Below are 15,777 nucleotides of genomic sequence, written 5' to 3' on the forward strand. Positions count from 1 at the left end.
GTACCATGATGGACATCAGTGTTTGCTTTAGTTGGGCTCTTGACCCTTGAATTTTTAATTTCTATTTTTGTCTGCCAATTTTTCTTTATAAAACACACTTGTTGTGGCACAAAAGCCAAAAGAAAATATAATCAGTTGTTGATGGTTGTGTTTTGATGATAAAACTCACAATTTAGTGACTTGATTCACTGAACTTATCCAGAGCCTAATCTCTGTTTAAACAGGTGATCTATTATTAGTTTTGTATTATTAATTATAGTAGAAATGTGATACTGTAAGATCCATTGTTGTGACAATCAGACTTAAAAACCTCTGTGGTATTATGCTGACTCACACAGAGATCAAGAATCAGCATATCAATCTCAACGATGGTGACATTAAAAGTTTCATGTCGCAGTGCATGCTGGGTACCAGCACAGGTACTCACCCCATCATGCATTGCAGCACGAATACTTTTATCACCATTGCTGAGATTCATATGCTGATTCTTAATGTCTGTGTGAGTCTAAGTTATGCCTTAGATTATACCTTTTTGTGCACAAACTGATTGTTAAATCTTTCACTTTATCTGTTTTCCACAAAACTGCTGGCTCTTATGTTGTAGAATCACAGTTTTAATATAAAGAATAAAACTAATAATACATCACCTGCTTCACAAAAGAAAGCTATTAGTTTGACATTACTTTTCAGCTGTTGTTTTGTCTGTGGAGCAAATGACATGAATATTGAGTGTATGTGTGAAAAACAACGTGATTACAGAGGCATAAAACTAGTTAGCGCCGACTAGGGGCCGATTTCTTTTAAAATTCTTACAGAACTCTAGAGCCATGAGTCAAACATGCTCACTGACTTTCGTTCTGATCAGCCTTTGGTAACCTTGTCTGATAGATACTCAAATTTCATTGGCGGCCATGTTTTTTGAGATACGCCAATGTCCTCATAGACTATCGTGGCAGCTCGTACAAAGACAGCGCATGCCAATTTTCAAGTCATTTGGGCTAATGGTTGGGTGGTTATAGACATTTTTATATTTTTTGGCACCACCAAGTGGTCAATCGTCACAAACTTTTTCAAGTAACCTCAGATTGAGCTCATACACGCATCCCGAGTTTGGTGAAAATATCTAGTTCCGTTCATGAGTTATAGCCATTTTTGTAAATATGGCCGCTGACATATAGAACATTTTGGCACCCCCTAGCGACCGTGAAGCAAAATTTAGAATTTTCTTGATGATTATTAACAAAAAGACTCCAGAGAATCTTCCTGCACTGGTTTGGTTCCGATCGGGCCAAAAGCCAAGGACTAGCGCGCAAAAGTAGGTTTTTCACAAAATCCAAAATTACTCAAAAAATTGTCACCTGAAGTGCGAGCAAATCTGAGGCATGCATTTTGTCCGCCTTGAGCCAGGGATTCCAACGATGTAAGACACTTTACGCCTAACGGTTTAGGAGTTAAGCCATTTTGTACTTTTGCCCGCTGTAGCGCCCCCGTCAGGCCGATCGGGGCGTGCCTTGGTGACGTTGTAGGCGGTGTGAGTACCACCAGTTCAAGTCTCCACGACTTACGGTTCGGTCTGCCCGATCAGTTTTAGATGGAGAATGCTGCATCATGGGAAATTTAACAATAACAATAGGGTTTCTGCTTGAACCCCCAATTAAAATATTTTTCTCTGTAAAGAATAAATGCGGTGCTGCATTAGAATTTGGCCAAAATATGGTATTTTAGGAAGCAGCATAATTAAATGGCTCACCTGTTGGAACAGCCTTCATTTAAAGGGAGCCCACCTATGATGTCTTAAAATGCTGCCTACGGAAGGGAAGCAAATGACTAGGTTTTGGAACAGAGCTTATATCTGTTCTTGGATTTTTTGTGTGTGAGCATGAAGGGAGGTAGTGAAAAATTGAAGCCTTGGCTCCTGCACTGCTGCAGTTTTTAGTATTTCCCTCATGACTGTCTTGTTTTGTATTCACTTCTTGTTATTTGAACCGCTATATTCTGCCGGCACAGGGCTTTCGAAACACACCGATAGGTTTCAGGGGAGATGGAGGATACTGGCAGGTCAAAGCAGCTTCTCTACATGAAGCAAAGAGTGGCAAAAAACCTGGTTCCCGTGTACTGAATCATTCTAGAGTTTAAACATACACTAACAAATATATGAGGGAGAGCGAATGACTTCAACCAACCAGAGATACATTTTAATAGGTGAAAAAATTGAGTTTTGTACTGTACTTCTGGAGTGAGCATGAGAAATCCTCACTAGCCCTTTACATAGACATAATTCCTTTAAAAATCCTACAGTTAAAGCGTGAATGACATCACATCTTATAATATGAGATAATGTGAACACCCTTAAGAAAATAAGTAGCACTTAAGTACATCTTTATTTGAAAGTTCATAATTATGTTTATTGTCTTTTATAAACATAGTTAAAATATATGAATGTACTGAAAAGGAATTATGGTAAACTAATGTATGTCATGCATTTAAATATTTTTTTTAATAAAGTATTTGTAGTGAAGTTTCACTTTAGTACATTTAAACATATATTACATGTAATATATAACAGTTAAAATGAACAGGTACTTTACATTTAGTACCTTAGTACCGGTATGTTAGTCAACATTAGGGTTGTTGGAACGAATTCCGAAATTCGAATATAATTCGAATATTAAAAAAATCAATACTATTCGAATGCTGAAGTTACTATTCGAATATTGTTCGAGTTACTATTCGAATATCGAATATTTAATCATTGAGTGAAGCCTGCTCCTATTCCCATTCATTAATGTTTTTATATGGAATCTTGCCTTTCTCGCCACCTTGACTTACACACATGTGAAAATGAAATGCTTTTGTTTCGTCTGATGAACAATAACGTTTTTGAATCGTAACACAATTGTGCACGTTATCCACGCTGTTTCATCATAACAATACAGTCAAAAATGGTAAATGTTTAACAACGTAAAAAAGCGCCCGTGAAGCGCAAATATCTTGGTGAAAACTCAACGGATTCGGCGAGCACCAAACTCATTGGAACCGTCTAGTCGAACTGAAAAGAACGATATAAGTTTCAGAATTTTTGGTGGTGTTTTAGCGGAGATATTAGCCGAAAACCATCGGTAGCGCTTCAACCATATTCAGCACGAATAAAATGTTTATTGTAATGTTAGATTTCCCTCTAGTGGACAGAACGTGTAACAACAACCACATGCTATAGTGGCATTGGCGATCCATAAGCCTGAGTAATGTCGTAAATATTAATAATAGGATGAATTTGAGCATTTAATATTCGAATATTATTCGAATATTAAATAAAATAAGGAATGGAATTCGAATAGTATTATAGAGGAAGATTGACAGCCCTAGTCAACATCAAAATAAGTGTACTTCTTTAAAGCATGACAAAATATTATTATTATTTTTTTTTTTATGTACTTTAAAGTACTAATTAAAATTAGTTAATGTATTAACTAACATGAACTAACAATGAGCAATACATTTGTTACAGTATTTATTAATCTTTGTTAATGTTAGTTAATAAAAATACAGTTGTTTATTGTTTGTTCATGTTAGTTCACAGTGCATTAACTAATGTTAACAAATTTGATTTTAATCATGTATTAGTAAATGTTAATTAATATTAAATAAGATTAATAAATGCTGAAGAAGTATCATTTATTCTTAGTTCATGTTAACTAAGGTAGTTAACTAAATGTTAATTAATGAACCTTATTGCAAAGTGTTACCAATGTGTCTATTGAAATAGAAGTGCTGTAGACTTTCTATGCAGTGCTAATTTCTGATAAATGTCCATACGTAGCATTTATCACTCAAAGGCACTGTAAATATTGATAAAACACAAATCTCATTCAAAATCTTTATATTAATAACTGATTTTTAGTATTAAATGGGCCTAAATGAAATCTGATTACCTTTATTTTGGAGCTGAAAGATCTCTCACTGATAGATAGATAGTTGAAAGTTTCATCATAAAAGCCAAAATTATGGATAAATAAACATGAAAGGGTTATGTGCGAGATATTTTGTGATTGACAGGCATTCCAATTCTGCGTGGCCACAGATGTCATGCCTGACGAGAAAGTATAAACCTATCAAAGTCGGCCTACGCTGAGCTCTAAGGTTGCTGTGTTATGGAACCCAAACTTCAATGTGATTTCCATATCATTTTTTTTTTTTTTTTTTTTAAGAGATTGCAGATTTTCAGATGAAACAGTTGTGATTGCAGCCAGCTGAATTGTCATGATTTTTTTCAGGCTGATATTTTCTGGCCTGATTTTTTACAACTTTGCTTTTTTTTACTTCTTTTTTTTTTGTGCCTCCAATCCAGTTTTGTGGTTTCTGGCTTAAAGTCTTCATTATAAAGCTTTTCGAAATTCCTATGAAGAAAATGGATGGGGAAAACCAAGGCTGCTGAAAAAGTGGGCGGTAACTGTTGTGATCTATTGTATTATTTGACAAGTTAAATTACATTTAAAATGGACTGAAGCGCAATCTCAGTTCACATACTTTATGACCCCAGGTGGCAGACAGGAACAACTTCTTACCATTGAAAGTGGAATGATGGCTTGGATGTCCTTCTGCACAACCGTCAGCTCTGTGACCACCTTCTCTGCATCCGACACTGGATTCTGGCCCCGGTAATCAATATTCCAGTTGATTCTTCTGGTGACTGATTGGCTGGTGAAGTTCTCCATCTCAAAGTCTAGCTGCATAATTTCAATGTTGGCAGCCATGTCCCTGAAGAGATACAAAGATGATCATGTGACAGAGAGCAGCACACTTAAATAATCAATAATAATGCTGGAAAGAACAAAAAATAAAAAATACTGGCTATCCACCAAATGTAGCCATTAGGATCATTTAGAAGAGTCTAATTAGGGTCAGGTATGTATTTAAAGCTTAAATGGTTTAATATGCTGGCCTTGAACAAAAACAGATGTTCTGTCATGTATTAGGTATTATATATTGAAACATCCAGGAAATGAATCAATCAGAGAGCCGGCAAAGGCCCATCTGTTGTTTAGGACTGGATTACAGGGGCTAAAAATGGATTTAACCATTTCAAATGTAAGGAAAGAATTGCAAACACTCAAGTATAAGCACTGAGACTGTTCTCCATTTGTATCATCACGCTTGTCTTTGTGCGTTCTAGACAGGCTGTATTTCTCCCAGCGATTCACAATTTATTAATTCATTCCCTCTTTTTAGTAAATTATGGGCACATTGAATTAATTTGTTCCCTTCTTTTGATTTAACTAAAACAAGGGAACGAATTACAGTACAACGTTGTTACGATTTAGTAAATCGAGGGAACAATTTATTATGTCACGCACGCTATTTACTTAAAACGAGGAAACAAATTGTTGTGGGGGGCTCCGTATTTATTGTTCTTTTAAAGGTGAAACTTCGCTTCTGCATTTCTGTGGCCAACAAACAAACAAAGCACTGCTTTTTATACTTTTCAAGAGAATCAACTTATAAATGGCTTAGTTTTCTTTCTAAGTTACCTAGTTGTCTTACTTTTCGCCATTGGCTTTTGGCTTGCTTAGTTGGGGACATTACATTTAATATTCAACAATATTATTGATCTGCCTGCATTGACACCATTATATGAGAACTGAACTGAGCTGGATGATGACATCACGGTTTTCTTCAGAGCGGCTATATATATATATATATTAGTGCTGTCAAACGATTAAAATATTTAATCGCGATTAATCGCATTAATGCCATAGTTAACCCGCGATTAATCGCATTAATGTCATAGTTAACTCGCGATTAATCGCATTAATGTCATAGTTAACTCGCGATTAATCGCATTAATGTCATAGTTAACTAGGGATTAATCGTATTAATGTCATAGTTAACTCGCGGTTAATCGCATTAATGTCATAGTTAACTCGCGATTAATCGCATTAATGTCATAGTTAACTCTGATTAATCGCGTTAATGTCATAGTTAACTCGCGATTAATCGCGTTAATGTCATAGTTAACTCGCGATTAATCACGTTAATGTCATAGGTAACTCGCGATTAATCGCATTAATGTCATACTTAACTCGCGATTAATCGCATTAATGTCATAGTTAACTCGCGATTACTCGCAATTAGTCGCACATTTTTATCTATTCTAAATGTCTCTTGATTTCTTTTTTTCTCATTTTAATGCTCTTATCAACATGGAAAAGTGGATTGGCTTGCTTTGTGCAAATGTTTTTTTTTATTGAAAACAACATTGGCATATACTGTGTTCAATTTCACACTAAAACATTCTCACTTGGAGCAAATAATCTCTCACACAATGTAACACTGTCCATCAATAAAAGGGGGAAATAAATACTGACGAGGTCCTGATATTGACGAGGGGGCGGAGGATTCGCATCAGCTGTGTGTGTGTGTGTGTGTTTGTGCGTGTGTGCTTGGCCATCAAGTGGTGTTTCAGACTGGACGTGCTGCGATGATGATAGCTCAGCTCACAACGACAAAACACACAGATCACTTTGGTCTTGTCAATGGAACCATTTGGCAACTTTTTTAAAGTAAACTTTCCATTCAGAATCTTATTGGCATCCATTTCGGCGTCTCGCGCTCGTCATCCACTCAAAACGTAACGTTAACCTACTATTTGGCCGGCTTGCAAGCCTAAACAAGTGTGTGCGGCGTGCCTGTTGTTTTATTTCCGGTCTAGCTAGATCCGCTTGCGCTTTCAAAACGTCCTCGCGCGGCACAAGCCATTGAAGTGAATGGGTTTCATAGCGCAGCGCCGCGCATGCCACGTCCTGTTGCAAAAGCATGTGAAAAAAACTACAAAGTTTGCTAGGCCAAAAAGTTAAAAAAAATTAACGCCGTTAAAATGGGTTTGCGTTAACGCCGTTAATAACGCGTTTAACTGACAGCCCTAATATATATATATATTCTGTATATATAAATGAACTAAATTAATAACTTTTTTACAACAAAAATGGAACATCACTGAGCTACTTAAGCTGGACTGTGATGCTATTTTCTTCTGGACTCAAACTTTGTTGCATTATTTTCCTGTTATCTCTGTAAAGCTGCTTTGAAACAATCTGAATTGTAAAAAGCGCTATAGAAATAAAGGTGACTTGACTTGACTTGTCTCTGCAAATTAAGCTGAGATAAGGGAAAAGTATTGTAACATCTGAAAAAAATTGCATATCGAATACACATCAACAAAACAATAAAAGCAAAAATACTGCACATTGACATAACAATCATTTTTGATGTGAAGTGCATTGGTGAAATGAACACAGATGTAGTCATAAAAACAGCTGAGCACAACAGCTCAGCAACATACTGGAATTAAATTGGCGACACGGGGAAAAACGGCAACAGTGCCCAGCAGATAGTTTCTTCAGAGCCTCTGCAGGAACCCTCCATAATGGATAGTGACAGGCTAAATGAGTTCTGTCTGTTGATCTCATGCACACTCATCAAGGATTATTTCCTTTATCTGAGACTCCTGTTCTACAGGTAGATGTGCTGATAGCAGCTGACAACCACGCTGAGAGAGGCGGCCAAAAAATAAATTCCCTTGCTGGGAGTGGAAAAATGCTGCAGGGTTATCAAAATGTTATCTGTGGGGGCTAATTAATGTGTCAGAGCTGCAAAACCAACAACTTCTTCTAGTGCGCAATAAGAAAAATCACATTAAATTGAACCGAAATCATTTTTTTTTTAGTGTACTTAAGCCGCACTTCAGATGTAGGAATGTCATTTGGATATCAAAATATCAAACAAAGGACATCTTGAAACAAATGATGCAAGATCTTTTCTAAGAACTAACTTCACTTTTAACCAACAGGTCCCACGGCAATTTTAAGTGAATGCACAAAGTCATTTCCGTACTGTTTCGAAAAAGAAAGACATTTATTTTTCTTTTTAAAAGAAATGAATATTTTTATTCAGCAAGGATACATTAAATTGACCAACTATATTTCACAATATTACCATTTAAAAACTGAATCTGAAACTACATTAAGACAATCATAAATAGTTTTTTCTTAAATTTTGAACAATATATTTGTCATTTCAAAACTAACTTGCAATGCATGCTCTTTCTATATATATTTTTTGTTGTTGTCACTGTCACAGTCTTCGTCTGCACCTGTCTGTCTTAGTCATCTTCACTACACTTCCCAGAATCCTCCTCGTCTCCACACCTGTATTCACTCCCTCACTTACCAGCCTGTCCTTCGTTATCATCATCAGGGTCACCTGTTTTCACCTTGTTATGTCTGATTCATGCTTGTATTTAGTTTGCTTCTGTTCAGTCTGTCCTTGTCGGTTGTTAAAGTTATATGGATGTGTTTAGTGTGTGTTTCTGCCCGTCATTCTGCCTGCCTGTCTGTACCTGTGAGTTTGATCAGTAAAACTGTTTGATTTGGAGCTTTTGACTCAGCCATCTTATTCTACCCGCACAACACCGTGACAGAACAACCGACCAAACAAAATATGGACTTGGCTAGCCGTGACCTGACGGAATACCTCATCAGGATCCTGATGGAGAGAGGTATCCGCATCACCGTCACCCAAGTGATGCCTCCAGCCATCTTCGCCATGCCGTCCATCCTCACCCAGGATCCAGCAGAGCCCGCTGATCCTGCGCCAGAGCCCGCTGATCCTGCGCCAGAGACGATTCACGTCCAGCCTGCCCAGCCAGAGATGATTCGCGTCCAGCCTGCCCAGCCAGAGACGGTTCACGTCATGCCTGCCCAGCCTGAGACGATTCACGTCATGCCTGCCCAGCCTGAGACAGATCCGTCCTGCATCAAGCATTCGCCGCTGGTCCCGTCCAGCCCAGAGACCCCTTCGCCGCTGGTCCCGTCCAGCCCTGAGCTTCCTTCGCCGCTGGTCCCGTCCAGCCCTGAGACCCCTTCGCCGCTGGTCCCGTCCAGCCCAGAGACCCCTTCGCCGCTGGTCCCGTCCAGCCCAGAGACCCCTTCGCCGCTGGTCCCGTCCAGCCCAGAGACCCCTTCGCCGCTGGTCCCGTCCAGCCCAGAGACCCCTTCGCCGCTGGTCCCGTCCAGCCCAGAGACCCCTTCGCCGCTGGTCCCGTCCAGCCCAGAGACCCCTTCACCGCTGGTCCCGTCCAGCCCAGAGACCCCTTCACCGCTGGTCCCGTCCAGTCCAGAGACCCCTTCACCGCTGGTCCCGTCCAGCCCAGAGACCCCTTCACCGCTGGTCCCGTCCAGCCCAGAGACCCCTTCACCGCTGGTCCCGTCCAGCCCAGAGACCCCTTCACCGCTGGTCCCGTCCAGCCCAGAGACCCCTTCACCGCTGGTCCCGTCCAGCCCAGAGACCCCTTCACCGCTGGTCCCGTCCAGCCCAGAGACCCCTTCACCGCTGGTCCCGTCCAGCCCAGAGACCCCTTCACCGCTGGTCCCGTCCAGCCCAGAGACCCCTTCACCGCTGGTCCCGTCCAGCCCAGAGACCCCTTCACCGCTGGTCCCGTCCAGCCCAGAGACCCCTTCACCGCTGGTTCCGTCCAGTCCAGAGACTTGTAATGACTCTGTCACTCTCCCCATTAATTTTTTGGGGGGGGGCCATAGGCCCTCGCCATGGCCGCCCGAAGGGTCCGCACCGCCATGGCCGCCCGAAGGGTCCGCACCGCCATGGCCGCCCGAAGGGTCCGCACCGCCATGGCCGCCCGAAGGGTCCGCACCGCCATGGCCGCCCGAAGGGTCCGCACCGCCATGGCCGCCCGAAGGGTCCGCACCGCCATGGCCACGTCCACGTCCTGCTCCATCCTGGCCACGCCCACGTCCTGCTCCATCCTGGCCACGCCCACGTCCTGCTCCGCCCTGGCCACGCCCATGTCCGCCCTGCCCACGTCCTGCTCCGCCATGGCCACGCCCACGTCCTGCTCCGCCATGGCCACGCCCACGTCCTGCTCCGCCATGGCCACGCCCACGTCCTGCTCCGCCCTGGCCACGCCCACGTCCTGCTCCGCCCTGGCCACGCCCACGTCCTGCTCCGCCATGGCCACGCCCACGTCCTGCTCCGCCATGGAGGCTTCCCGTCCCAGTTTGGCCACGCCCTGGCCAGCCTTCAGGGCGCCCGCCCCCCCACCCCATTGATGTTCTACGGCGCGAGGTCGCGCCTTGTTGAAGGGGGGCGTTCTGTCACAGTCTTCGTCTGCACCTGTCTGTCTTAGTCATCTTCACTACACTTCCCAGAATCCTCCTCGTCTCCACACCTGTATTCACTCCCTCACTTACCAGCCTGTCCTTCGTTATCATCATCAGGGTCACCTGTTTTCACCTTGTTATGTCTGATTCATGCTTGTATTTAGTTTGCTTCTGTTCAGTCTGTCCTTGTCGGTTGTTAAAGTTATATGGATGTGTTTAGTGTGTGTTTCTGCCCGTCATTCTGCCTGTCTGTCTGTACCTGTGAGTTTGATCAGTAAAACTGTTTGATTTGGAGCTTTTGACTCAGCCATCTTCTTCTACCCGCACAACACCGTGACAGTCACAGTTATGTTCAGTTTGTCTTCAGAGATTCGCGTTTTTGTTGTTTACACGGAGACCGTTTTCAGAAACATGCACTTTGAAACCCGTTTTCAAAACTTTGCGTTTTCACGCACCCAAAACGCAGTTGTCGTGAAAACGAACGGCCAAAACGCATAAAAAGTTTTACGCTTTTTAGTTAAAAACGGTGTTGTGTAAACAGTATTCATGGACTTTTAGTTTGTTTTCATTCACATCATGTGTTCCTTTGTTTGATTTTCCCGCCACTCCTTTGTTTCTATAGTTACTGTTATTACGTTCATGTGCTCGTCATTAATTATCCTGTTTGAGTTACTAAAGTTCTTCCCTCACAGTCCTTCAGCGTTTGGTCGACGTTACATTTAGTGTGTTGCCCTGCCTGTCTGATTATTATTTGTATTATCTATGGATATGGACAATGCATTTTTACATCCCTTTTGCATGATGTATTAAAAACCAAATGTATAGTAATTGTTTAGTAGTCCAGCATACACTACTCTAGTACACTACAGTGGCCAAATGTTATGGTTTACAAAGCCCCTTTGTCATGTCTGCTACAGACTGTGCGATTTCGGCAATCCAATAAGATCATTACACATTACGACATGGATCTAATAAACTTTGGGTACGACATGCATGTAGACTGTACAATGACGACATCTATTAAATCGTATGCTCCGGCGCAAGTTAGTATAGAAGAATAAAATCATCAGCATGCGCTAGTGGTAAACAAATAAAGCAAGATGACTTTGGCAATTGTGGTCTTTATGTGCGATGAAAAACCAACACAGTCTCATCCCAAGAAGTCATATAACTGACGTCTTGGGACGTCTTTTGACCATACGTCAATATCCGCCTTTTTAGGGTACCCTTAAACGTCGGTTTATGACGATCCTGGGACGTCATACAACTGACGCTTTACCTTTAACGTCAGTTAGGTGACGGGGTAGGTTTAGGGGTAGGTTTAGGTCTGGGGTAGAGTTAGGATCCGATAACGTCATCTAACCGACGTTTAAGGGTACCCTAAAAAGGAGGATATTGACGTATGGTCAAAAGACGTCCCAAGACGTCAGTTATATGACATCTTGGGATGAGACTGCGCTGGAAAAACAGAGGAGGAAGCAAAACAGGAGAATATGGATGCGGTCATGGGAAAGGATCGAAGGGAACAGAGGCCAATTTAGAATTATCGCAGGCTATCTTTAGTCGCAAACCATCGTTTATGAGCCACGACCACAAAAAAATCGCCACGATTAGTCATATTTCGTCTGGGACAGCCCAAAATCGTACAATGTGTACCGGGCATTAGGAGATACTGTTTTGTTACTAATTGTTGTTTGGCTAATTTGAAATTGATGTGGCCAATAAAGTCCATTAAGTGTGACTTCTACTGAAAGCTGAATCACTTTTCCTTTTGTTTGGAAGGAAATATTTTAAGGCAAACGGGGAATCAATCTCTATCAAACGCGTTTGCTTTCTTGATGTCCATTCATTGGGCACTGCATTAACAAAGTTAATATTGCCTTAATTATTTAGCCATTGCTGAGAATTGATTGTCCTGCACAACAGGAGAGAAGGCCAGGGAAGAGTTTAGCTAACAATCAGTCATGAAGCACTGCCAGCTTTCAGAACGCCCTGCTTTTAGACTCATTTTAGGCTTGCTTAACTCTGAGTGCAGAAACATATGGAGAGAAAGAATTGGCATGAGTGTGCAGCAACTGAATCTCTAATTGAAAATACACTAATGGAATGATGAAGCTTGTCTTATATTGACAAATAATGCTGGCAATGCCTTCTAGCCCAGCCCCAAACCACATTCGCAATGTTTGCTTCCAGCAGTCGAGTCGCTCATTAAAACCGTTAGAAAAGATAGATGGTGAAAGAACATGGGGCGGCGTATGCAAAGAAATTTGCAAGTATAAGAAGAGAGCTGAAGTCTGTGGACAGAACGAGCCGTGCTAACAGAAAATCAATACGAGGAAACGGCATCGACTTGCTAAAAATTATTAATCTTCCCAGACAACAAGCTCATGCAGGCATTACTTTGTTACGATGCAAAAGGCCCCCAGCCACATCTAGACATATATTCTCCAAAACCAAGAGTTGAGTTCAGCTGTGAAATAGTCCCAAAACAAGCGGTAAATTCTGTTTGTTGTGGTGAAAAGTGCAAAGCTGTTTAAACCTGCATTAAAAATAACAAGCAACACCTTTCTACAGTCTGGTGTCACATTGGCGCTTGACAACATGTCAGAGACTGTTGCAATGTGCTGCACATAAATAAACTGTGATACATTTTTTTTATGGCAAAACTTTCAGACTTTGTCATTTAAATTCCATGTAAAAGGAGCCTTTGTTTTTGCGAGTGTCAGGCAGTATAATGAATTGGTTGAAAAGTGAGAGTGCAAAAAAATAATAGTAATAAATCATGTAAAAAAATTGGCAAACACACGGATCAAAATATCAGTATAATTGTCACAATCACGTTAGTTTGGCCTCGTTATGTTTCATCATCGTTGTTGTCACGGACACTAATTTATGTTCAGCCGTCCACTCATCAATCACCATCAATATCACCTGTACTGTATATATGCTCAGTTGTGTTTCAGTTCGGTGTCTGGTGACGTCCATTGTGGAAGTGTTTTATGTTGCTCTGTTCCTGTTTGATTACCCGTTGGATTTATTAAATATTATCTTTTTGCATTCATCTTCTTCTTTGTGTTTTTATACAACCACCCTGTGTGACAATAATAGTAAAATGCAACTATGCAGTTGTATTTAAAATATATATATGATATAAAGGATTCATAAAGATTTCTACATTTTTAAAGCTGTGCATATGTAAATATAAAGAAATGTATCCTTTTTTTTTCTCAGCAAGGATGCATTAAATTTATCAAAAATGACTAAAGACTTTTACATAGTAAAAAAAAAAAAAATCGACTTAAATGCCAATCTTCTACTCTATTCAACAAACAATTCTAAAAAAAATAAAAAATAAAAAAACAAGTCGCTCAACTGAGTTCAACGCTGTTAATAATAATAAATGTTTCTTGAGCACCAAATCAGCATATTAGAATGATTTCTGTGACAATCAAGACTGGAGTAATGATGCTGAAAATTTATTATTTTAAAATATAACCCGTTAAAAAGCTGTTATTTTAAACTGAAATATATAATACAATCACAATATTACTGTTTTTACTGTATTTTTGATCAAATAAATGCAGCCTTGGTAAGCATAAAATACTTTTAAAAAACATTTAAAAAAATCTTACCCTGGCCAAACATTTGATAAATAGTGTACAACAAACCATCATATTTTTTTTGTGTACTAAGAGCTGGTTCATATGGAAGTTAGTGCTAGCATATATCAACTATACTTGTAACAATCCACATATCATAATCACTGTTAAACCATTAGAATTGAATTTCATATTCTGTTATTGAGCTTAAATAAATATGGCTTGAAATAGCTTTAGTATGCTGAATCACGTTGCTTTTTCAGAGTTTAAAGGCTATGGATACTGGATCAAGGGACAGACATTTTGTATTTACCATCTGAGATTTTAGTCTTACACAGAATGGTCATTGCTGAAATAAAAAACAGACGCATTAGTAAAAACAATATGCCTGGTAAAACCATATCTCTACAGTAGTATAGTATTGTATTGTCTTTGCTTAAATAGTGGGCTGAATGGTCTTATTTGGCCGTTTTTTTTAAACTATAGCCTTAAACTCGAAACTGATGAAACCTGCTTACAGAAGTCAGAATAAACAAAAATACAGGTTTCCCAGTAGCAGAGTTGCAGGTGAGTGACATTGTCTCTTCACATGTCAGACAGATTATTATTATTTTTTTGTCAGGTTCCACTTAATACAGTGGGGAGAATAAGGATGCTAAGGGGCTTAGAAACAAGAACCAAATGTCATGATGTTGAATTCAGATGACCTCTCTGGTAATCTCTGTGTCGACACTCAATTACCACGTCTTGATCTCCCTGACAAAAGGTAAATCACACCTGACTCTATTGGATGAATCACCCAATGATCCTGACGACGAGGAAGATAAAAACCTTCTAGAGTTTTGTAGATTCCTATAGAAATCTGGACTGAAAATATATTGTCTGCTATTTTTAGTTGGACTGTATACAAAACAATCAGGATGCTAAAAAGCATCTAAGAAGTAAACACAATCCTACTGGATAAATTGTCATTTTTAATTTGTTTCATTTTTGTTATATCCAGGATTACTTTATTTGATTCATTTAAGACTGATTCCAAATGATGGTTTCAATTGGATATTGGATATTCAATTGGACTGTACATGTCTTTATTTTTGACTAGACCGTCTTCAATGAGCTGGTTCTGTCGTAAAGCCCTGCAATAATAATTTAGTATGAATGAATACACAGGAAGTACTCATTAATATGACTACAAACGTTTCATTAAGTATAAGCCTCTCCAATTAAACAGTAACATCCTTAAACAAAGGTCTTAACTGAACAGGCGGCGTTCTGTTTTAGTTGAATGTTATTTGGATTAACTAGCAGATGTTGGAGTGGGTGTATGTGATGATTCAAACATGAAAGTTTAGGTTCTCTTTTTTTTTTTACTGATTTGAAAGCACCAATTACTATGCACTACGCACTGCCTAGTTTCCCACTGGAGAAGCTGTTCCTAGATCAGTGTACAAATGCGGGGAAGCTGACTTACACAGTGACTCCTTTGATCTTGCTGGCTTCCACGGTTGCAATCGAGTGTTTGGCTCCGGACTGCACATCCCATTCAACCCTCCACTGGTTACTCTTCGACTTGGTGCTGAGGAGGTTCACCCCTTTCTTTGCTTTCACCCTGTGAATAAGACACAGCAGTATAAATATACAGTATATGGCTGGAGTTTGGATTTAAGCGTTCAGCTCCAAGAAGGCGCTAGACACCTTGGGATACCCATTGAATTCTCTGTTTTAGTCTTCCAATATCTTAAGTATCATATAAAGAGGTTTAATGCTATCACATTTATCACTAGATGAATGCACAGTACGAAAAATGTGTTGTTTGGTTGTTAATTTAAAGGAACAACTGTTAATGTGCTTTTCATGAATTTTCATGGACAAACTTCATGTTGGGGTGAAAAACCAAACCAAACCAAACCAAACCAAACCAAAACAAAACAAAACAAAACAAAACAAAACAACTGTTAAAGGGATACTCCACCCAAAAATGAAAATTCTGTCATCATTTACTTGCC

The 15,777-nt window shown here is 40.1% G+C and overlaps 1 protein-coding gene across 2 annotated transcripts in view; it reads right to left on the reverse strand.

The window, feature by feature from the left end:
- tmem132e (transmembrane protein 132E) overlaps positions 1–15,777 on the reverse strand; it is a 413,267-nt gene that overhangs the window by 42,143 nt on the left and 355,347 nt on the right. For both annotated transcript variants that reach the window (XM_056235948.1, XM_056235947.1), the window contains exons 3-4: positions 15,243–15,380; positions 4,566–4,758 (exon numbers count right to left, since the gene is read on the reverse strand). In XM_056235948.1, the coding sequence (XP_056091923.1) occupies positions 4,566–4,758; positions 15,243–15,380 (331 nt within the window). The remainder of the gene's footprint in view (positions 1–4,565; positions 4,759–15,242; positions 15,381–15,777) is intronic.

Source organism: Rhinichthys klamathensis, unplaced genomic scaffold (assembly GCF_029890125.1).
Source record: "Rhinichthys klamathensis goyatoka isolate OS25496 unplaced genomic scaffold, OSU_Roscu_1.1 h1tg000435l_1, whole genome shotgun sequence".
Classification (NCBI taxonomy): domain Eukaryota; kingdom Metazoa; phylum Chordata; class Actinopteri; order Cypriniformes; family Leuciscidae; genus Rhinichthys; species Rhinichthys klamathensis.